This window comes from Labrus mixtus, chromosome 17, assembly GCF_963584025.1.
Source record: "Labrus mixtus chromosome 17, fLabMix1.1, whole genome shotgun sequence".
In the NCBI taxonomy this organism is placed as follows: domain Eukaryota; kingdom Metazoa; phylum Chordata; class Actinopteri; order Labriformes; family Labridae; genus Labrus; species Labrus mixtus.
Genome location: NC_083628.1, coordinates 18,742,913 through 18,767,452, shown reverse-complemented (window position 1 = coordinate 18,767,452; position 24,540 = coordinate 18,742,913). Strand labels below are relative to the sequence as shown.

At 43.5% G+C, this 24,540-nt stretch overlaps 1 protein-coding gene across 3 annotated transcripts; it reads left to right on the top strand.

Moving 5' to 3' along the window:
• Window positions 1–752: 752 nt before the first annotated feature.
• Window positions 753–18,813, top strand: syk (spleen tyrosine kinase). 3 transcript variants are annotated; one of them, XM_061060615.1, is made up of 15 exons: window positions 753–893; window positions 1,102–1,180; window positions 4,368–4,833; window positions 5,632–5,792; window positions 10,121–10,259; window positions 10,896–10,977; window positions 11,064–11,119; window positions 12,091–12,150; window positions 14,708–14,789; window positions 15,385–15,544; window positions 16,756–16,965; window positions 17,333–17,522; window positions 17,956–18,096; window positions 18,200–18,312; window positions 18,475–18,813. In XM_061060615.1, exons 3-15 carry the CDS (start codon window positions 4,426–4,428, stop codon window positions 18,545–18,547), a joined length of 1,875 nt encoding a protein of 624 aa, XP_060916598.1. In that variant the 5' UTR covers window positions 753–893; window positions 1,102–1,180; window positions 4,368–4,425; the 3' UTR covers window positions 18,548–18,813. The 3 variants fall into 3 exon arrangements, with proteins under 3 accessions (XP_060916598.1, XP_060916597.1, XP_060916599.1); XM_061060614.1 differs by lacking the exon at window positions 753–893 and having other exon boundaries at window positions 1,007–1,180; XM_061060616.1 differs by lacking the exons at window positions 753–893; window positions 12,091–12,150 and having other exon boundaries at window positions 1,007–1,180.
• Window positions 18,814–24,540: the final 5,727 nt, after the last annotated feature.

Sequence of the window (24,540 nt, the reverse complement as noted above, 5' to 3'; positions counted from 1 at the left end):
TCAACTTTTCACTAAGACTGGTCCATCATTCGACTCCTCAGACTGAAACATCTGAATTTAATGTCACTTCTCGCTGACCCTCTGAAATAATAATGACCGTCTCTTCATTTCAAAAAACGTTGAACACCAACAGGAAGACTTTTATTTCTGGCTCGAAGTACGAATGTTTGTATATTTAATTATGACATTTTTTATTTATTTTTGTTTGTAATGTGGGTCTAAATCCCACATAAAACACATAAAACAAAAAATTACTGCAGCATGTGCATCAAATACATCTGATTTCAGTTAATGTAGGATTTCGAAACAGAACGATTCTTTTCCATCTTTAAAAATGTAATCGCCCAAAAAGACAGAATTTCCATCCATCCGTTTTCTTCCGCTTGTCCGAAGAGGTCAGGTCGCCAAAAAAAATCAAATTTAATTCAAATCAAATGAAAGCTGCTGAAGCAAAAAAAACTTCCTTATATGAATAGTGATTAATTAATTAATGAACTTATGCAGGTAAATACATGTTCATGTTCTGAGCAGGCGAGGAGGAACTAACACATGAAAGCATTTCCAACACTTGTTTTTAATTCTTCTTATGACCTTCAGTTAATCATCAGTGACTCATAAAATGTCTGAGGATCCGGAAAGTGAAGACAGACAAATAAAGAATAAATAAAACCCCCTCCAGGTCCAATCACTGGCTCGTTCCTGCCTCTTGTGGTCTTCATCAGCGGACTTATTTGTCTCTAAAGATGTTTTTTTTAGTTCTGCTCTTGTTTCCAGGATCAGCAGCAGAACATTTCAATAAACAATGAGACATCACAATCACCTCCGTGTCGGCTCCTTCTTCATGAAGTGACTCGTGTGTTTGCAGCTTTCACGTCCTGCGCTGCGACTCGCTGGTCAGTGTGCAGATAACAAAAAAAAGGAAGTAAAAGAATTAAAGTGTGAAGGAAGTTGTTGAAATGAGGAAGCTTCGGAGCTGGGCGGCCTCGCAGTGTGTCTGAGTGTGAAGCTGCTCCCATCAGTGTGTGTGTGTGAGAGGGAAATTCTGCACTTTTTAATGATCCAGACTCAAGCTGACGTGTTCTCATGTTGATCCGTCTGCAGGCAGCTGATGAACCCCTGACGGACCCGGACCCCGAGGAGGACTGAGACCCTGAGAGACCGCTTCAACACCGCAAGTTCAGTAAGAGTGTTTCTGCCTTTTTTTTAGTCTCAGCTTTAAGAGTTTTTAACCCCAACTCGACGACAATCTGCTTCAGTTTAACCTGAACCTCGAAGATCTAAACTCAGAATCACATTTCCTTTTCTTCCTACTTTTTTTAATCGACACAACTTATTTTTCTACACGCATAAAAAAATCCTCCAAAGAGGGTGTGATGGTTCCTCCTTTTCATCTGTGCAGAAATCAAACAAATTATTTAAATTAATTACAAACAAAAATCAACAAATTATCTCATCTTGTGTTTCAGTTTCTCAGTTTAAACGAAATACCCTGGGGTTGTTTTTTAAATTATTTTTCATATCTCTTAGAGGGTTAAAAATGGAGAAACTATCATTTAAAACACATCAAATACATTTATTTCTGCTCTTTATTTGTGAATTCATACAAAACTAAAGTCCAAATTGAAAACTACATTTTAGTATTTGTGTTTTCTTCTCTCTCACACGTCCAATCAGAGGTCTCATAGATTACAAACACTTCTTCAAATTTAACACTTTGTGATGCTGTATGTTGAAAATGTTATCCTGAAAAATATCGGATTATTTCCGGCTTTTCAAGGCCACTTTGAATGATTATTTTCTTCTTCTTAAAGATTGAATCAGGGTCAGTGTACAAATAAAAACATCAGAAGAGAGACGATGCTCTGAAGCAGATTCAGCTCACTAGCTCAGGTCCATGTGTCGTCCCCAGGCGGATGATGATCAACCATCATCATCTACATATTTCATGAGAGAGAAGAAGAACACAGAACGATGTTCAGATATTAAAACATTTTGTAGACGTTTCCCTGAGTTGTAGAAATGTTGTCGAGTCATGATGACTAGGCTGAAAGTTGTGAGAGGCTTGAGATGAGTTTGGAGATTATTATATTCTTTAAAAGAAAATACATATTTTATTATTTAGTCCTCAGAGGTCTCGTAGATTACAAACACTTGTTGTGACATTTTGTGACAGCTGGGTGTTGAAAATGTGACCTCGAAGAACAAAAGACAAATTAATGAAAGTATGTTTTATCTGAACACATCTGACAACTTTTAATTCCTCCAAAGAAAAACATATCTGATTGTTTCTTTCTCACCGCTTTTTGAGGAGACCAAAAACTTTTCTCACATAAAACTGTTTCTTTTATGGACGCAAATTGATGTTTTTTTTTCTCTTCTTGAACATCATGAACCATCACAGAGCTCTCTGACCTCTGCAGGGAAATACTTCCAGCACCGCCGCTCACAGAGATCCTCTCCTCAGCCCGTCACGCTGGCTCGTAATTATTATCTCCGCCATCGACCTCATAATGACAACTTTATTTATATTTCACTGATCTAAACACGGTTACTAAGCGCTTTACTGAAGACACACAATGACACAAAAAAAAATACAGAGATTCAAAGTGCTTCACAACACACACAGGATGAAACATCGGCCAGTTACAAAAAGATGATTAAGACTTAATTAAATCAATTAAAGCAGGAAATGGATTACTAACCAATCATTAAAAACAGGTCCAGAGTTCTTCAGGTAGGGAGGTCCAGAGCTGGTGGCAAATGCCTGGTTGCCCTTGGTTACCAGCCTTGACCTGTAGGAACAACTAATGAAGGTGCTCTTGATGATCTGAGATCACGGTTTGGAGAGTAAGGTGTCAAAAGTTCAGTAATGTAAGGGGGGTGTTGTGTTTTAAACGTTATTCAAAGAATCTTAAAATCCTGTTGTGAACGGGCAGTCGATGAAGGAGGACGGGATCGGGGTTATGTGGGACCTGCGATAAGTCCCGGTCTGCAGTATTCTGCACTTTTCCGCAAGCTGAAGAGAGCACGAGTCCCCCCAACCATCATGTGCTCCTTCTACAGAGGCACCATCGAGAGCATCCTGACCAGCTGCATCACTGTGTGGTTTGGGAGCTGCACTGCTGCCAACCGCAAGACCCTGCAGCGCACAGTGAAGGCTGCTGAACGGATTATCGGTGTCCCACTCCCCTCTCTTCTGGACCTCTACGGTACCCGCCTCACCCGCAAAGCAACCAGCATTGTGCGTGACCCCACCCACCCCTCACACAGCCTCTTCAGCCTCCTGCCATCGGGGAGACGGTACCGCAGCCTGCGGGCCGGCTCCACCAGACTGGGAAACAGCTTCTTCCACCAAGCTGTCAGGAAGCTTAACTCTCTCCCCTCTCTTCCTCCCCCCCCCTGCCCCCACGAACACTGGACGTTGAAACCCCCTCCCGTTTGCCACCAAGAACTCTGGAATAATAACTAATTATCAATCAGTTTAATGCACACTGCACAAGTTACTTTTTCTTAAAATTCTATTTTATTTATTTTATTTACCATTTTGCACAATTTAGAATTTATTACTGTAAATATTATTTATCTTATTTTTACCTCATTTTATTTTATCTTTTTACCTCATTTGGTTGTATTGCACCGCGGGTCGGAGACAAACGCAATTTCGATTCCACTGTATGTCTGGCATATTTTGAAATTGACAATAAAGTTTGACTTTGACTTTGACTTTGCTGGATCCGAGCCATCGAGGACCGACTAAGGCAAGAAGTGAAAAGAGCTTTGCAGTAACTTCGACTTAGAAGACTTTATTAATCCTAGAGCAGTGGTCCTCAGCTCGTCTAGCCTCAGTCACATTTCTTTTTACTGAACACTTGTGCAGCTAGGATGTCTGTCCCAACTCTCTCTCTCCTTTCCAATTCTAGACCGTCCAGTCTCTAAATAAAGGCATAGAAAAAAGATCCCCCAAAAACAAACCTTTAAAAAGCGTTTCAGAGACTTTTTTTTTACACTTTTTTTTTCCAGGCACACATTCGCTTACCCCTTCTGGGTCCAGACCCACCGGTTGAGAACCACCGTCCTAGAGGGCAATTCGGTTCCACAGTCCACCCAGACCATGAATACATTTACAAACCACCAACATCTGGAGGTTTTCAGAGTCAGAAGCAGAAATACTCAAACTAAAGCAGACACGAGCTGCATGGTGTTTGATTTCTTCTTGACTCGGTCTCGACCCCTAAATGTCTTGGTCTTGTCCTGGTCTCCGTCAGTGTGGTCTTGATTCTCTCTGAAACACCTGGGCCGACTGACTTTAGTTTTTGTGAGAGTTTTGGACTCATCTAAATTCTTTTTGGTTCTTCTGCTGATTTCAGGTTTCTTGCATCCTGTTGGCTGAACTTCCATCAGGGAGCCAACCACTCTGAATCCAACATGGCCGACAACGTGAACTCTTTACCGTTCTTCTATGGAAACATCGCCAGAGAGGAGGCGGAGGATTACCTGCGTCAGGCCGGCACCATAAACGGCCTGTACTTGCTTAGGCAGAGCAGAAACTACCTGGGAGGTTTCGCTCTGTCCGTGCAGCACTCCGGCCGCTGCTACCACTACACCATCGAGAGGGAGGGCAACCAGACGCAGACGTACGCCATCGCTGGAGGGAAGAGCCACCGCAGCCCAGAGGACGTGATCGACTACCACGCCCAGGAGACGGACGGGCTGGTGTGTCTGCTGAAGAAACCCTGCAACAGACCCAAAAACATGCTGCCAAAGGTGGGCCCGTTTGAGGACCTGAAGGAGAAACTGATCCGAGAGTACGTGAAGCAGACCTGGAACCTGCAGGTCAGTCTGGAAATCTGTGCTGTTTGTTTAGAGAAGTGGCTCAGATAGAAGTGATTGTACCCGACCTAAAAAGCCTCTGCATGTTTCTAATAAGCTCCACGAGCAGAAACGTGCTCAAACTAGGATCAATATTGGAGATGATTTTGAAAAATGGAGAGAGGTTAGAACACAGAAAGGTTTACAGACCGATGCAGAGCTGGATAAACACTGAAGCTTCAGTGTCCACCACATGGCGACCTGTGTGAGCATCGACTCTAGAGAGGAGGGGGCGGGGGGAGACAGCTCTGGACTGCAGTACACATTTTAAACTCTAGGTGTCAGATAATAATGCAGCGAGGTTCATATCCTGTGTTTGGTACAAAACAGGTGCAATCTTCACACATGTTAGAAAACTGCTTCATTATGTTTTCTATTTGTTTGTGAGAAATGACAGTATAAGATTATATTATAGATTATTATAGATACAGCTGTATAACATTATTTCAAATATTTCATTTCTTTTCGATGAAAAAAAATGTTAAACTTGAAGCAGAACTTAGGTACACTTAATGTCAATCTTAACTTGTGTGTCTGCCCAGTACGTCCACAAAGAAGGCTCAACACCTCAGGATGTTTTTCAAGTGTGTCTACACAGTGCAACACGCACACACATGCATGTAACAGTGTGTGTGTGTGTGTGTGTGTGTGTGTGTGTGTGTGTGTGTGTGTGTGTGTGTGTGTGTGTGTGTGTCTGTGTGTCTGTGTGTGTGTGTGTCTGTGTGTGTGTGTGTGTGTGTGTGTGTGTGTGTGTGTACGCAGGGAGCAGCTCTGGAGCAGGCCATCATCAGTCAGAGGCCTCAGCTGGAGAAGCTCATCGCCACGACGGCTCACGAGCGCATGCCGTGGTTTCATGGGTTGATAACTCGAGAGGACTCGGAGCCCCGGCTGCAGAGGGGGTCGCGGACTAACGGGAAATTCTTGTAAGTGTAATTCTGACTTTTTTTTTGGCTGAAGGAATTGTAAAGATTTTTGTTGGTAGCAGGCTATAAAGACGACATCACATGACTTCACTTCAAAACCTCAAAGAGAAAGACTCTCTTTTCTCACAGAGCAGAGTTTGTTTTTTGTTTTTTTTTGGGGGGGGGGATCAATGTCGGCATCGCAAGCAGTCTGGTCTGGAGTCCACGTATATTATTAACCATCAGCCTTCAGCATGCTGCGGTTGTGTGCAGGACAACAATCTGCAATCCCAGAAATGTCTCTTGCTCTCGCCCCTCTTGCTCTCTCTCTTTTTTGTTGTTGTATGAGGTATTAGTTAGACCTGTGTGTGGAGTTGAATTGTTGACTTGGTCTTTGTACCGGTCTCATTTTGTGTCGGTGTGATGGCATTAAGAAATGTTTCTTAAAATGTGTCTGAATAATTCCATAAGTGAAGGGGCCATTTCAGGCCAGACAGGAAAATAAAAGGTTCATTCATTCATGCAATCCGGGAACCCCGGGGGCAATTAAGGAACAAGATTGATCATTTTATTCATCTCTAAAAACTTCAGCATCTTTATATTTGTGCAGAAACCATCAGCTCTTAGACGCCCTCTCTCCAACTCCAACTCCATTCTCATGTCTGGAGATGCTAGTTGGACTTCAAATGATAACAAGCGCACGGAAAAGAAGTGTCAGTGAGGATGTCCTTCATCACTTATTCTGATTCCTGCTCGTAACACCTGAAGCCTCGAACACCATGAGTCAAACTAGATTCGCTAAAAGTTAGAGAAGAAACTGTGAAGCTCCTGAGGTGGAGCCAGGAGGACAGCAGGGTGAAAATTGGGATGAATGACTGAACTAAAGAGCAATAAAGGCGGCTGTTGCTCAGTTGGGAGAGTCGGTTGTCTCTCAGCTGGAAGGTCGGGGGTTCGATCCCCCAGCTCCTGTAGCCACATGTCCGATGTGTCCTGTCTGTACGTACTTGCAAACTCCATTCGATCTGCAGTCCCTTTGCACCTTTAAGAAAAAGCTAAAGACCCAGCTCTTTATGAACACCTACGACCTTCAGGAGGATGATGATGATGATGGTTTGTTTGATAACGACTGATTAGAGCTCTCAAGAACTGCCGTCAATGTTGTGCTTTGCCTCTGGCCACTTCCTGTCAGCTCCTGTGTGTCCAATCGGACTCAAAGCTGATCGTTTGCTCTTACTGACGTTGTGTCCTTTATTCTAGATCCTTGCTTGTGTTGTTCTTACTCTCTGATGTACGTCGCTTTGGAGAAAAGCGTCTGCTAAGTGAATTGTAGAATTGTAGAAGTGTGTCCTTGGGCAAGACACCTAACTCCATGTTGCTCCCACTGCTTTGTCAGCGGTGTGTGAATGTGTATGAATGGATGAGTTAATACTGATGGACTCTTTACTCAGCAGCCTCTACCATCAGTGTGTAAATGTGTATGAATGGATGAGTTAATACTGATGGACTCTTTACACAGCAGCCTCTACCATCAGTGTGTGAATGTGTAGGTGTGACCTGCGGTGTAAAAGTCAGAAGACTAGAAAATAAATATACAAGCTTAATTCCATTTTCCATTCACCAGAAGGCTTTTCCATTACTTCAGGTCCCTGCTGTCCACTGTGGATCATTTAGCAGGCTTGTTGTCTTCAGAGCAAACATCGCTGCAAAGGTTTTTGTTCTGGTACTGACTGTTCCGCTGTTGAAGAGGCGGGACTTGCAGCATTGGTCTTCTTGCAGTAGTTTTCTGAATGTGTGTTTTGATTTTGTATAGTTCATGTATTTATTTGCAGCACGTTTGAAGTCAGTTGTTTCAGCCCTCTCGCAGCATGTTTGTTTGGGACGTTTGCATTGGTTTCTGAATTTTCTGCATGTTAAACGTAAGTCGTGTTAGCCTTTGCAGAGTGCGTGCACCTGTCATCCACCGCAGACTGTAAAACCCAACACCAGTGTCTATCATCCTCTGATACAGGACTACGATGTGGTTCCATCAGCCATTACCATATATCTTTAACCGCCAAAGATCAAGTAATTATCAGTGAATTATTGTGTGACAGTCACAAATACGTTTGTCACTTCTTGAGCACAGAAACACAGATCGACAACCAGAAGTTTGTTCCGTAAATGTATGACAGAAACTCAAAACTTTACTCAATGTTTCACCTCACCACAGAGACAGTTACGGCTCCGTTTGTTCCCTTTAAGCTGTCGTGTATTCTCGTGAAAATCTGCTCAAAAGAAAGGCAGAGAGAGAGCCCTAAACCGACCGCTGGAGCAGTGAACTGTGTGTGACAGATGTTTTAATATAAGGCTGAATTCTGCAGTCTTTTACTTTGAAATGTTTGAACTAAGCGAACGATGAGTGGTATTTATAGCAGCTAACGCTTCGGTTGAGAGGCAGTGTCGTCTCGTCTGAAGAAACACACACACCCCCCCACACACACACACACACACACACACACACACACACACACACACACACACACACACACACACACACACATGAACACACACACAGTGTGGTTTCCGCTCTGGCAGTTTGCAAGGGACTTCCTGAAGTAGCCAAACAAGAAGAAGAACGATAGCGGTGACTCGTCTGTCCTTTTTCTCATGAAGCGTCTAAAACACAAACTCATGTTCACACTTCTGTAACGCAGAACATAAAACTCTTTAAGATGAATTATTGCAAAAAGCTCCGCACTCAGGGCGAGAACTTTTCAAAGAGAAGTCATCATTTGGTTGTGCAACGCATCAAAGACAAACAATGAGAGCTGAGTTTAAATGAACAATAAGGGAAATACAGTTATAAATAAAGACACACGGGTTTTAAGGTTCATTTGTCTTCCTGTAACAGAGCGTCACTTTGTTACCGTAATGCCACCGCTGCTTCTTCCCCGCTCTCATCTTTGAAACGCTCATCGATATCACACTCCGAGGATCAGCTGCCACGACGTGTGTGAAGAACTTTAACGTTTGAGAAGAAGGTTTCAGGTCCTCTGAGAACATCACTAAATGTTTGAAGAAGATTTAAAGAAAAATAAATCAGACTGGACATGACGCTTCAGGCTGCTGGCGGTCCCTCGCTCACGCCTCAAGGTCAAAGGTGATCGTGTCACAGCCTCCATCAGGGCTGTTGACTCTTTACGTCCCGCTTCAAAACGTACATCTGTTCTTTCTATATCCCTCGGGTCCTGAGGAAGCTGCGGGCGGAACATGTTGTTCTCTCACACTAAAGCGACAGTAAAGTTATTTTCAGTGTGTCACGGACGATTGATTTCTTTTTCTCGGAAACGTTCCTGCGACCGAGCGGCGACCTGAGAACGTAGGTCAACTGTGCACGGGGTGACCTGTTGGTCATTTGTTTCTAAAAACATCGGGATAACAAGAAAGAAAATACAAATATGCAGAAATGGTAGCTAAAAATTGCAAAGACAAATATGAAAATGGATTCATATTCCGATTTTAACATTTGTAGAACTGTATAAAAATATTTCTGAAAGTCTAAATGCTTTATCAAATCCAAGAGAAGAGGATTAGGGCCACATACGACAAAGAAACATTTATTGGCAACGTTTTTTTTACGAGACCTTCATCAGCGACCAGCTCCCTCAGACTCAAATCCTCCTGCAGCAGGTTCCAACCTGCAGGAGCAGTGTACCTGAAACTCCTTTTCCCTGTTTTTAAAGACACACTTTGGGAGCAGATAACAAGAACACGTGTTGCATCTGGGTCACAGATCGAAGACTGAAGCTTCCAGAAATGATCAAATGAATAAAATGACACAAGTATGAGGGAAGCAGGTTCAGTAGTGCCTTATAAATAAGGACATGTCAGTGATTTAGTCTGCGAGCATAGACTGTGTATAAACATGGACGTAGTCTCTGTGACGTCACCCATCGGTTTCTGAAGCAGACTTTTAAAGCTTATTGGTGGCGGCCGCCATCTTGGAAATGCTGTCAAAGTAACTTTGATGGAAACAAAAAGCTGGAGTTTAGGCAGGCCGGTCTTACGCCTCCTGAAAATGAGTGACAACACACAAAATAACTCACAGTGTATTCAGTGTGTGCAGATTAAGACATGAGCTATTCAGATCAAATTCGTTTTTCTGAACCAGGCAATAAACTATGTTAACTTTTTTGAACGGGTGTGTATGTGACTTCCTGTGCTTCTGCTGCCAGCCTCTAGTGGGCACTCGAGGAACTGCAGGATTTTGCACTTCAGCATCGGCTTCATTTGACTGATCTCCCAGACATCCTCCTTTTACTTCCAGAGCTTAATCTTGTTTCTTCTTCTTTTTCTTCTTCTTTGTTCAGGATCCGTCAGAGAGATCAGAGCGGATCCTACGCTCTGTGTTTACTTCACGAAGGACAAGTCATGCACTATCGCATCGACAGGGACAGGAGCGGAAAACTCTCCATCCCAGACGGCAAGAAGTTTGACACCTTGTGGCAGGTTAGTCTTTGTTTTTTTCAGACTTCTGATTATGTTCATGCTTCTCTTTAACTTGATGTCATTTTGTCTTTTTACAGAAGATGTACAGATATGAGTCAGGGCGTTTTCACATTAGGCACGTTTTTTTTCTGTACCTTGGACAACATGATTGCCTAGTGGGTCACTTGTGTAACGGAGGTGTGGCTTTAGGAGTTCTGCGTGGTTAGTTTGGGCTGTAGTGGTGGGGTCCAATGAGATATCTTCTCATGAGGCCCAATGTTGCTGGCGGCGCCCCTGCAGGTTGGTCTAACAGAGGGGAACAAAAACGGGATTCCAAATGGCTCAATGTCGAGATCCCCTGGGCGCTGTTACTTCACACACTTAACACACCTGGACCACTGGGTTTATTAATAAGCCCCGCCCACTAACAGCCAGCCAAACCCCTGCTTACTAGGAGACAGTAGAACCAAACAATACTTCTTCGTCCTCTCAGGAAAGAGTATTTTTCAAAGTACAGGCGAGCTGACCACGGGATATTTCTCAGGTTTTCTGTTACACCACGCAATAAAACATTCTCTCCAGACTCATAAGGAGCACGTTGACCTCTGTAACTGCATGTACTGGTCCTGATCATTGTGGTGTCTGATGTGTGAACAGCTGGTGGAGCACTACTCCTACAAACCTGACGGCCTCCTGCGAGTGCTGACCGACCCGTGTCCAAGACCTGATGGCGACACCGGTAAAACATCACACACTACTAATCACAACACCCAAAAATGTGCTGAACATGTTTCTATTCAAACGTATTGTAAATAATGTTCACAGGGCAGATGGGACGACCTCTGCTCCCAACCGACCACCCGGGACTCAACTCAGCAATCGTAAGTTTTCTGTTTTTGTTTGTTTGTGTGTGTGAGGCTCAGGGGTGTTTCCTGACTCTTTTTTTGGAGTGGGGTTGCCCAACCCCTGCACTCACTTATGCAAGGGTGGTACTGAAAGTTTGTGTGCAGCCCTGCAGCGTTGTGCCTCCAGAGATCCTGCAATATTACAAATTCACCGTTTAGCAGTTTTTATTTGCCTTTTGTTCAACTTTAGCTAACGTTAGTGTCATCTATAGTACAGCCATTTGATTGGATGAGATGTCCTACTAGTCTAATCTAGTGTCTAGTTCCTCCTGGAAATAACCAGAGTTTTTCAGGAGTTTTCTGCAAGTGTGAAACCCTTATGAGAGTTTGTTGATCCTTCTTTCTGAAATGGGCCCGGGGTTGAAGAGGAAGTAAGAAATTCAACAGTGCCGTCTACACGGGAACAAGAACTGCAACTCCACCATGGCTAGAAGTCCTGTATACAATGCATCGGGTGCACTTTAATCAGACGTAACAATGCCTACATGTATTGTCCCTGAGTCCCAATAATGAACAGGCTGTCACGGGTTGACTGCGGGTTGTATTTTTTTCCAGGAGAAAGATGCTGCTGCTGATCTTTTATGTATTTTTGTTACGTCTACAGCTTCATAAATCTCAAAGGTACCTCAAAACCTCCGTCCATGTGTAAGAATATCACAAGCAGGAGGTCAGAAAGTAATTCCTTTTGGTCTTTCCTCCTCCTGTACAGTAACATGAACATGTTGTTAATGCGTACAGTATGAACACAGCGTCTCTGCACTTCCTTTAGTTTGTAGCTGAGTCCGTGTCAGATGACTCAGTGTTTCACTCTGTCAGAGATAAATGTGGAGCTAACCTTTCCCCTGATTCTGTTTCCTCTGAAATGATCACATGCATGACTCTAACACATCAGGTCGCCTTCTGATAACCTCTCTGACCTTTTGGTTTGTTGTTGTTTTTTTTTTTAGCAAAGTGCTGCAGGAATTCTCCACAAGCTCAGAACTGTTCCCATACCAGGCCTAAAAAAGGTGCACTAACCCTCCACCGCCTCGTCCTCTTCCTCCTGCCTCCTCATAAACCTGAAGGTCTATGAGAAGTGCCCCCCCCCCCCCCTTTAATGCTGCCCTCCCTTTATTTCATTTGGCTTCAGTGTGAAATGCTGCTCACTAACGCACTCAAAGTCTTCCTGTCACTTTTGTTTCTGTTCGGAGCACAGCTGACTGCTCACACAAACATTACTCATGATCTTGGGATAACAATCTAACGCCACCCAGAGGTTCCTCGCTGCAACTACACACCGAACCACAGACATCAGTCACACCCAGGTCTGAATGGGTCAACATGTCTGCCCTGGTCCAAAGGCTCCTCTACATCTCCTTTTCACTGACTTTGGAAATTCAGCTGATGTAATATACGATACGATTAGGCCTGTCCCCGGCTAAAAAGAGTCACATAGTCGAACCTGATTCGTCAGAATTTGTCCATCGTGGACTGATAGTCAAACGTTTTGTTTGATCCATATTCTCTAAAGGCCCTGACACACCACGGAGATCGTCGGCCCTAGTTGGACCGTTGGTGTGTCCGGCTCCGTTGCTACCTGTCCGCCCCCGTCTGCCCTTTTTCAGCCGGAGGTGGCTGCCGGGAGGTTTCATTTATCTCCAGCTCTCGACACAGGTTCAGGAAAGTCCCTTGAGCATGCCGCTGTAGTATCCATGCTTTCACCCATTAGTGCGGTTTCTCCTTATTTGTCTTCTCGTATCATAACAACGGACTACCGCCGCCTGCTGGCATGGAGAGGTATTTCCTCTCATGAGCAGAACGTACGTGGTGGTTGGCAGTTGGCTGTAGACTTTGTGGTGTGTTCAAGTGCAACTTTTTGGCCAAGACGTGAGGCGACGCCACAGGCAGCCTTCATAGCCACTAGTTCTTTGCCGTCTGATTGGTGTGTCAGGACCTTAAGAGTTTAACCACATCATTAAACTATTTGTCGTCTAGACTTGGAATAACAGTTTATTCTATGATAGAACTTGATCCATCGTGTTTCCTACACTAAGTCTGCGTTACGATGACCTATCAGATATTACACGTGTCAAAAACAGCAGTCACACCCCCTATCGGCCCAGTGTGTGCAGATTCAACCACCCCACAGCAGCCACAATCTAAACATCTGTCAGACCAGTGACAAACTAACAACGTCTTTGAACTCACCATTTGAAGATTGACTGAACTTTCCTGATCAGAATAATCCACTAAGACTTAGAGACCACGATTTAAATCTAGTAAAAGATTGAATCCAAACACGTTAGATCCATAAAGCTTACATACTGTTTCATATCTAGGGGTGATCCCTTATAGTCGAATACTCATGATTGGTACGTGAGTTATTTGAAGCAGATTTCATACTACGGTCTTGTGAAGCCACCATAATGACGGTTTGGAGGACGCTGCACCTGAAACGTGTCCTCTCTCACGCTTCAGAATGTTTGCAAACTTTGAAGCTTTCTGCACCTCATGGCTTTCTTTGTTTTTATTTCAGTTTCTGACTTTTGACTCTCTGGTAATCGATGCTAGAGATTCAAAAAGAGCTCCTGGATGTGAACAAGCTTCGGTTGTTCTCTTGTTTTGTTTTTTAAAGAAGGGGTACGGGACATTCGGTATGTTTCAAAGTCAAATCCATTGGTGATAATGTGGTCTGTAGAACATTTGAACTGTTCCACTTGTTCCACCCCTTTTTTAAATGCATGTTAATCTTCCTTAATCCCCGTGTTTTATAATGAACGCCATGTTTAATGGACACCTCGTGTTACAGTGATGCTGGCTACAGACAGCTGATGATGAGAACATGTTGCAGTTCACTAACAAAGACCACGCCATGAAAGATATTGATTTAGAATAGTTTATTGTAATATGTACGGCGGAGACCGAAATGATGAGCTGGGTTGGATGATCGGAAGATTGAGGGAAGGATAAGGGTCTAAAGATGAAGAGATGAAGAAAGGGGGGTAAGGGTTGAGCGATGTGGGATGAAGGGATGAAGCTAAGGGTCACGGGTCGAGAGGTGATGGGATGAAGGTAAGGGTCGAGGGATGTGGGTAAAGGTAGAGGGATGAATGGAAGAAGGACGATGGACGATGGTGTCTGCTGATGTAGGTACAACATGAGGAAACCAGAGGGGTCGAGACTCTGGGTGGGAGTGCAGTCTCTTCGATGCCGTCTGTATGGACCCCCCCCCCCCCCCCGGTTCCTCTATTTAGACAAAGACAGAAGTAAAGAAACACAGAGGGGTTTGGGAGGGAGGTGAAATCAGCGTCGGAGGAATAGGAGTGATTAAGGTGTGCGTGGTCTATGTTCCTGAGCCAAGTTTCACAAACGATATATTGAAATGTACAACCCCTCTTCCAAACAAAATTAAACCCTCACATTTGGAAGAATCTCGACCCAAAGCACATCTATCACTGTAACACAGGCGCCATTTAAGCAGAGAAACCCAGCTATGTAAGAGTATATCACTGCAGTTTAAATGTCAGCTGTGCGATCTTTGACGGTACTACTTGCTTTTTCTCCCCTCTGATGATCCGCTAACAGGGTCGACCATCTCAACGCAGCCCCAGAAACGATTTTAATCCTTACGAAACCAAACTGCCCAACAATCAGGCGGCCGGCAAAGGTAAGTTACTCAAGTGTAAGTGTGTAAACCAGCAGTTACATTGCCCAGTGGTTACTCTTGACTTGATGGTACAGTTAAAGCTCCTGTGCACATTTTTAAGATTTAAGATTCTCTTCCTGATCGACCTTTAAAGGGTCCGTCTCCCTAATCTTATGAACACATTGTCGTTCACACTCTTTTCTGCGCCACGCTTTGCAGTTTGTCTCAGTTTCATTTCTTTACTTTTCACATGAGCTACGCCAAAGTAAACTTTCTTCACCCTGTGTATGTATCGGTATCAGAAGTGTCAGAGGAAGCTCCAGAAACGGATTCTACTGTGCAAGAAATTGGGAGGAACAGCATGAAAATGGAAGCATTTGTAGTTTTTTATTTACAAACACTAAATACAACTTAATATTTAATTAGAAACGTTGTGTTTGCATGAAGATCAACGGGCACCCTGACACTGACAGCGAGCTATCTGAGAGCTGTGCGCCCAAAGGAGAGGACTAAACAACATGTCAGAAGAGAGCGAGGGAAACAGAATGATTAAAATCTGCTTCTATTGTCAAACAAATTAGATTCATAAGACTGTGTGATTTGATTTCTCCGTCAGAGGCCATGCCCATGAGCACAGAGGTGTTTGAGAGTCCGTACGCAGACCCCGATGAACTGAGGAGCGCCACAGTGGACAGAGACCATCTCATGCTGGAGGACGGAGAGCTGGGCTCCGGGAACTTTGGGACAGTCATGAAAGGCATCTACAAGATGAGGAAGTATGTAAAAACACATTAAATCACACACCAGTTCATCACTTTTAACACCTAGTATGTCATGATGCCGAAAATATGGATGTCAGACAACTGAAGACAACACTTTAAATGATTCTCCTTGTCATCCTGTTGTAACGTTTGGGGGTTAAACAAATAAAAATTTAGCCAGCTCTGCATCGGTCTGTAAACCTTTCTGCGTTCTAACCTCTCTCTATTTTTCAAAATCATCTCCAATATTGATCCTAGTTTGAGCACGTTTCTGCTCGTGGAGCTTATTAGAAACATGCAGAGGCTTTTTAGGTCGAGTACAATCACTTCTATCTGAACCACTTCTCTTGCCCGCTTCCATCACTGCAACACCTGTTGACCTGATAACTGCTCTCATATCTGACAAACCGAGGGGTGTCCAAAACGGCCGTGTGGGGGCGTGTCTTAAAACCGCCTACCTTCTCTGGTCCAAACAAATCCAGATCATTCAGGACCAGAATCTAAAGTTAGAAGGAGGACATACTGGCTGCATAAAGAAACAGTTAAACACTGTTAATCCATGCCAGCAAAACAGTCCTTTAAAGTTTATGAAGTTCAGCATCTTATCGGCTGCCTCTTTGGATTTGTAGAACATCAACGTTGCACAGTTCACAGATCTCTGGATCGTCTTTTCTCGTAGGTTTCAGCGAGTTGCCTGCTGGCCTGCCTGTCTTCTCTCGTGCTGTGTGTGAGTGCGCCCGTTTTCACGGCCCAGGTTCACTCGCACCGTGAAGATTGATTTCTTCTAGTTTTGTTTGCTTTGGCTTTGTTCAACTGTGTTTTTATCTAATCTAACTCATTGATTTACTTCATGTGTTTATTTACTAATTGAAGCAAACAACAAAAAATAATTTGACCAGCATCATGTGTTTTATAAATCTAACTCTTCATGCTGACGTGATCCGTTTTGTTTTGATTCTAATGTTCACAATTTTAAACGGTCTTCTTAACCTGCATGTCTTTACTCTCCACAGTAAATGCTGTTTTCCTCCTCCTGTAACATCTACAAAAATTAGTTATTTACAAAGTCAATCCTATAACACTACGAAGAAAAACTTTTTTTAAAACAAGTCTTTAGCTGACTTTAACTGTGGTCAAACATGTCTACAAAGTGCGGATTGATTTGCGTCGACATTGATGAATCTCGATGTGGTGTCATCCTGACTCTGACCCTCCGTTTGTGTCAGGACGGAGAAGCAGGTCGCAGTAAAAATCCTGAAGAACGATGACAACAACCCGTCAGTGCGCGAGGAGATGCTGAGAGAGGCTAACGTGATGCAGCAGCTGGATAACCCGTACATCGTCCGGATGATCGGGATCTGCGAGGCGGAGAACCTGATGCTGGTCATGGAGCTGGCCGAGCTCGGACCGCTCAACAAGTTCCTGCAGAGGCACAAGTATGTTCTCTGATCTGGACCCAGTTCAGTCCCTGGACACAAGCATCGATAATACACTTTGTGCTTTGAAATGTGACTTTACAAATCGATATTAGGGGATGCAGCTTTCAGACACCTGCTTTGAAATTCTTTTTTTTTTTTTTTTAGATTTTGTTTTGGCTTTTTTTTGTGCCTTTATTCGAGAGATAGACCTTTAAAAATGATTTCTGTAAATGCTGAAGAGGACATTTAAAGGGATACATTTGAAACTTTCAGACCCTTAGACAGTTTATGATCAGCCTGTCATTGGCCGCCTGTTTCAGGTTGAGGTTTACAGTAAATATAATCACCTGTAACTTTGATGATTAGAACATTTGATCCTGTGCAGGCAGACGAGCATAAAGAACCTGACGGAGCTGGTCCATCAGGTCTCCATGGGCATGAAGTATCTGGAGGAGCATAACTTCGTCCACAGAGACCTCGCTGCCAGGAACGTGCTGCTCGTCACGCAGCACTACGCCAAGATCAGCGACTTCGGTCTCTCCAAGGCCGTCGCCGAGGAACAGAACTACTACAAGGTAACTGAAATGAGTCAGGGATCAATATGTACAAATCATGAGATACAGAGACGTATGGCTAAAGAACATCCTGATATTTATAAAGCTCCATTAAATGATCATTGAGAATAAACTCTTTGGATTTAACCTTTAACCTGGAAGTACAAAAAACTGCAGTTCCTCAAGTGTCCACTAGAGGCGGGCTGCAAAAGAGTCATGCAATCATGACCGATCTTACTGCAAGTATGGCCCGACTCAGCTCCTCCTCTTTGCCTGTGACTAGTTTGAGATAGGTCGAGTCAGCATTTTTCAAAATGGCGACCCCCCATAGTTGGGCTTCAAAACTCCTCTTCAGTAACCAGTCAGTGACGTCGCAGAGACCACGTCCATGTTTCTTACAGACTCTGTATGAACCCTCTCACGTGTTGTAACTCGTATGTGTCTCCTCTTGCAGGCAAAGGGTCATGGGAAATGGCCGGTGAAGTGGTACGCTCCGGAGTGTATAAACTACTTCAAGTTCTCTTCCAAGAGTGACGTGTGGAGCTTCGGGGTTCTGATGTGGGAGGCTTACTCCTACGGCCAGAAACCTTACAAGGCAAGAGGAACATTATCACGTTGTTATAGCAGCTGTTTTTTTTTTTTTTAAATGAAGGGATAATGTTGTCCCTCCTCTCACCTGTCTGTGTTTCTGTCCTCAGGGGATGAAGGGAAACGACGTGATGCAGATGATCGAGGGCGGACAGAGGATGGACACTCCTCTGAACTGTCCCGTAGAGATGTACGACCTGATGAGGAACTGCTGGACATACAAGTCAGTCTCCAGGGAAACGGTTTATTGTCAGGGTGGATGAGCTCTAGTGAATGAATACTCAACGTCATGTGTGAAAAAAGAATACATCCAGTAGACTGTTTAAAGAACAGTAATCAACCCCTAACTATGGTTATAATCTGTCTTTGTTCTCTTGTGTTTCAGGGCCGATGAGCGTCCTGGATTCAGTGTGGTGGAGATGAGACTACGAGATTATTATTACGACATCTCTCAGTGATTTTCACACTGATGATATGAGACTATGCAAACTATCTAGCGATGAGAACCATGACGTTGAATCCTGTATGAGTGACGCAGATGAACTATGAAAGCTGTTGTAAATTATTGGCTTCAACTGAAGGATGTATTCAAACTTTTAAAAACATAATTATGCAAAATGTCTTTTTGTTTTGTTACTTTTTTTTTTTTTCTCCCTCCTGAATGTAAACAATATTCAAGCTCTAATAAACCGAACAAACGAACATTCATGTGAAAATACCAGAACACACAAGTGGGTCTTTGTGTTTCATAATGTTTTTAAAGGTGACATATTCTCCTCCTCTTCAACAACCTGAACCTCCAGTGTTGAAAAATGAAGCTGAAGTGTAAAATCCTGCAGTTCCTTGAGTGTCCACTAGAGGCCGGCTGCAGAAGCACAGGAAGTCACATACACACCCATTCTAAAAAGCCTGTTTTTACAGCAGAGATTAACATGTTTACAGCCTGGTTCAAAAAAACAAACAGGTCTGATTAGCTCATGTCTCGATCGACACACACTGTACGGGGGGTGAATGTTTTGATGACACATCCGTTTTGATTGGATGAAGGATAAGAGTTATTCACAATAAGGCGTGTAGCTGACCTGATTGACAGGTGGGCGCGGTGTAACGGTTTGTCAGGAGGTTTAAAACCCGCCTCAGCTCCAGCTCTCAGTCTGTCGTTAGGTTGACTGAAAGTTAGACTGAGACAGCATTTCAATCATGGAGACCGCCATCGATGGGACTCCAGCGCCCCCTGCAGGAACAGACGGGTGACGTCACCCAGGCTTCTTTAATATTTACAGTCTATGAATTCCAGTAAGTGGTCCGGTTTGGTTCAGTATAGTTTGGTACGGTAAATATATCTGAATTTGCAGAATTTTTTATCAAACGTAGTCCTTAGCAGTGATAGAATAATTGTTGTAGGTGACTTCAATATCCATGTGGATGTTGATAATGATAGCCTTAGCACAGCTTTCATGTCACTATTAGACTCTATTGGTTTCACCCAGGGTGTAAACGAACCTACTCATCATTTTAACCACACCCTGGATCTTGTTTTAGCTTATGGAATTGAAATCCATAACCTTACAGTTTTCCTAGAAAATCCTCTTCTATCAGACCATTTCCTTATTACTTTTGACTTTGTCTTAACAGAATTATCTCTGCTTAATAAAAATGTGCTCTCTAGAAGTTTATCTGATAGTGCTGTAGCTAGATTTAAGGAAGCTCTTTCAGCTGTTTTTGATTCAGTACCGTGTTTCAACCCAGTTGGAAACTCTTATGATAGATTTAGTCCCTCTCAGCTAGATCAGTTTGTTGATAGTGCAGTGGATTCGCTGAGAGTTACTCTGGATTCGATTGCTCCCCTGAAACAGAAGGTTGTCAAATGGCAGAGACTAGCTCCATGGTTCAACTCAGAAACCCGTACTCTAAAACAATCATCGCGAAATTTTGAAAGAATATGGCGCTCGACCAAAATGGTAGAATCTCGTTTATTCTGGCAGGATAGTCATAATAAATATATGAAGGCTCTACGTCACGCTCGAGCCGCCTACTACTCCTCTCTAATCGAGGAAAACAAAGGCAATCCTAGATACCTTTTCAGCACTGTAGCCAGGCTGACAGAGAGTCATGGCTCCATTGAGCCTTGTATTCCTCTAGCCCTCAGCAGTAATGATTTCCTGAGCTTTTTCAACAACAAAGTTCTAGACATCAGAGACAAAATTGGTAACCTCCTGCCCTTACCTGGTGCGGATACGTCTGATATGGCAGAAACAGTTCCAGGACAGGCAAGTTTCAAGAACAGCCTATTTTCACCTTCGTAATATAGCTAAGATCAGGAATATCCTGTTGCAAAATGATGCAGAAAAACTAGTTCATGCATTTGTTACCTCCAGGTTGGATGATTGTAATTCTCTTTTGTCAGGGTGCTCTGGTAAGTCTCTAAAGACTCTTCAACTAGTCCAGAACGCTGCAGCTCATGTACTGACTAGAACTAGGAAAAGGGACCACATCACTCCTGTCCTGGCTTCTCTGCACTGGCTCCCTATACAGTCTAGAATAGAATTCAAGATCCTTCTTCTCACTTACAAAGCTCTAAATGGCCAGGCACCATCTTACCTTAAGGAGCTACTAGTGCCGTACTGTCCCTCGAGAACATTACGGTCCCAGAATGCAGGCCTACTAGTGGTACCTACAGTCTCTAAGTGTACTATGGGAGGTAAAGCCTTCAGTTATCGGGCTCCTCTCCTCTGGAATCGCCTTCCAGCCGGGGTCCGGGAGGCAGACACAGTCTGTATTTTTAAGAATAGACTTAAAACTTTTTGATAAATCGTATAGTTAGGGCTGGTGCTGGTGTAGACCAGCTCTTAGTTATGCTGCTATAGGCTTAGACTACCGGGGGAACTGGCACCTTGAGGTCCTCTCTCTCTCTCTCTCTCTAAGCAGAGTGTAAGCCGGATGGTGATAGCCACGTCAGCTATGTAATAGCGTGACATCATAGCAGCTTGACACAGTGTAGCCCGCCAATAAACTCACACACTCAAAGAAGAACGCTACATGGTAAACAACGGTGGACGTCCAGCACAAGTTATCACCTCCGAGGTCATCTAAGGGGTGGAGCTACGAACTGTCATTAGTCACAAAAAAACAGCCTTAGTCTTTCTACTAATTTGGCACCCCAACAGAAAGGTAGCAAAAAAATATGATGGCACGAATCTGTTATTTTGGTAACATTCCAAACTTCTGACAGTGAAAACACCAATAAATGCGTGCCTTACAGAACCGAGCTGAACAGGACCGATTGGTGGAAACGGGTCTTATGAGGTACTCTCCAGAAATGATGTTAGGATGATTTGTCCATTCTGGGCTTCTGTAGAAACAAGACAGTCTTTAATTAAAAGGACTTGTTGGCTTTGTAGATATGCAGGTAAAGAAATGACAAATAATAAAACATTTCACGTTTGACCTTTAAACTTGTCAGACTGTTTTTTACTTCCTGATTAAATGAGGTTTAAGATGTCTTTAAACCATCTTTTCTTTCAAATTCATCATTCCTCCATAAACACTGTAAAAATGTGCGTACATGTAGGTTAGTAAACTCAGTTGTTCGTTTTTTGCAGGCAGAGGTTTGTTGATAACTTTTGTACCAGCAGGTGGCAGCAGAGTCAAAGTGACGCCTGACCAAAGACGGAGAAGTAGTGTTTAATGTACCTGTGAGCTCGGCTGATAACATGTAAGAGAAGTTCTTTCAGTGCCGTGGTTTAATCCTGGATATATAATCAGTGTGAAGTAAAATTAACCAACAAGACACCACACTTTACCATCAGATGATAAACTGATGTAAGGAGCCCTGCAAGGCTCAGGAAAGAAACATTTAAAAGCAGTCTTTAAATCCATACGCATGGTTTGCTAAACTTTCCCTTGATGGATAGATGTGCTCAAACAAAGGTGTGTCTGTGACACCTTTAGGAGACTTTGTGAGTTTATGAGATAACTTTTTGTAAAAGACTGGCTGTTAAATAAAAAACTACTTTTAAACTCATTGGTTCAGCAGGCAAACCATCAAATCAACCTCTGAGCCCCAGGAAGTGGTTAGGGATCCCAAACTGGCATCAAACAGCTCAAAGGAACGGTAACAAAGGTCAATATGTGATGTCATAAGGTGGATATTACTTTGGACTCGTCAGCTGAGCTGTCTGAGAGTTTGTTAAAGTGAAATGAGACATTCAAAGATGCAGCAGTGTTCTTCTTTTACATCACTGAGACTACTGGGAGACACTGAGGACGACTATCTAGAGTGAGCCTGAAGGGACAAAATAGCATGAGATTAATCTTGATTAACTCATTAATTCTGGCAGCAGTATTACATTTTAATGCCTAAAATTGCTGCTGCGGGCAGGTTTCAGATGGAGTGATTTTTTATTTTTTAATCTGTGTTTTTTATTTCACAAGTGAGAGATACGTTCTGCTCTTCAAAGACAGCAGAGTTTTATTCTTTGTTGCACAGGAAAAAAATCAGCAAAATGACAAGACGTCTGCATCGTCCACAGGGGGCAGCATCGTCAAAACAAACTAAAAGTTCCTCACCGGTGCTTTAAGTCAACTCATCAACAGCTATCATGATGTGTTTGGAACCTGCACTCTGTAAACCTGCACCTCTTACCTCAGATAAACCATCAGTCCTGCAGCCTTAAAGGGACAGTTCACCAGAATTAAATAAAGAATCTGTCCTCTCCTAGAATCTATGAAAGCTGATCACCACCTGAAATCGCTGCAGGGGCGTGTCCAGACTTTTTGGACTGGGGTGGGCCGACTGGGGCGCTGACTTGTGTAGGGTTGCCTGAAGTTTTGTGCACACACATGAATAAAGATGATTTATTAACCCCCTTATTTCTCCTCTAATCACATTGACTTTTGAGTTGCACATAATAATGGCAACATTTGGGGTGGCCAATAAGATTTCAAAGGGGGCCCATGCTACCCATCTGGAAACGCCCCTGGGTAGAGGTCAGTGTGCCCGATTGACTTTTTCTTTTATTTAGCCCTGTGATTATTTAGAAACCTGACCAGGTTGTATACCCCGGTTTGAATCTGGCGGCGTCAGCTGACCTGATTGTGACTGTTTGAAAAGAGCAAACATTGAAAGATGATCGATGGATTGAAATAGATAACAGCAGGAAAAGCACAAGTTTGAATAACATCAAACAGAGATTAGCCGTCACTCTGTTCTGGCTTGGCGGGACTTGATAAAAACTGTTGATAATAAAATCTATATTATTGTAACATCCTCCGGCGCTCAATCAATGTTTCCACGGGCCTGTTGAGGTGAAGTTGATTTAGTGAAGTTCTGATGTCAGAGGTATGTTTTCATAAACCTCACTACTCTCTACCAAATAGGCAGTTTGCAGATCATAACTGAAGCTATGTTTACAAAGTTGGAACCTGCCTGACTCTGTTGAAATAACCTGCGGTTTCATTAACGCCAAGAAACACCTGTAACGACAGTTTGAACAGAAACAGTCTGAGTGCACGACCAGAGAGGAAAAAAAAAAATCTTTATGAAGGTTGTCGTTACTGTTACACCTTTTACGTTCCCCCTGAGAGGTGGTCGGGGTCGGGCCTCCAGTATTGGGGAACCGGTCGGTCTTTCTTTTACGCAACCCTGAGCTGTGGTGGGATTCCCCCCGGCTCTGTGCTGGGACATCTGCCGGAAGGAGGCAGCCACAGTGGTGATGTGCAGCCTGAAGTCAGGCTCTGTGCAGCAGCAGCATGAAGCCACAGGGCAGCCTGCACGCAAACCGCCGGCCAGGGCCTCAACTGTCTGCTCACACACACACACACACAACACACATATACGCATTACACACACATGCACACACGCCTGCACACATGCCTGCTTATATCCTCATGCGCCCTCTGACTCTGCCCTCAGCTTTGCATGTCTAACTTTTAACCTGACAACGAACTCTGAGGCCTGATCTCAGAGTAGGAAAACACGCAGCCTCTGTGATCGACACTCAGGTACACAAAGAAAAATAAAACAAAGTGAAGAAGAGGATCTAAGAGGAACTGAAGGTGCAGCACAAAGCATACCACTCATGTACTTATAGAGTCATTATGCAAAAATTATAATTGAAGGAAAAGAACTGTTGAAGCAGTTTTTATGTCTGTCCTCTCGATAGAGAAAAGCCTAACCCTTTCTTCTTTTCATCCATGTGTGTGTGTCTAAGTGTGTTGTTTTTGTGTACATATATTTATTGATGAATGTTTAGTTAGTTACTGTATGGTCTGACTGTGGTGTGTGTGCTTGGTGTTGTGGTTACGTTGCTGTATTGTTGCTGGGTGCACTGGGATGTCATGTGTATTGTTGTGTTGTCATTTTGGAAATCATGGAAGAATAAATGCTGCTGCTGTGAGAAAGCCATGGGTGGTTCTAGGCAGGGGCCAAAAGGGGCCAGTGCCCCTGTAA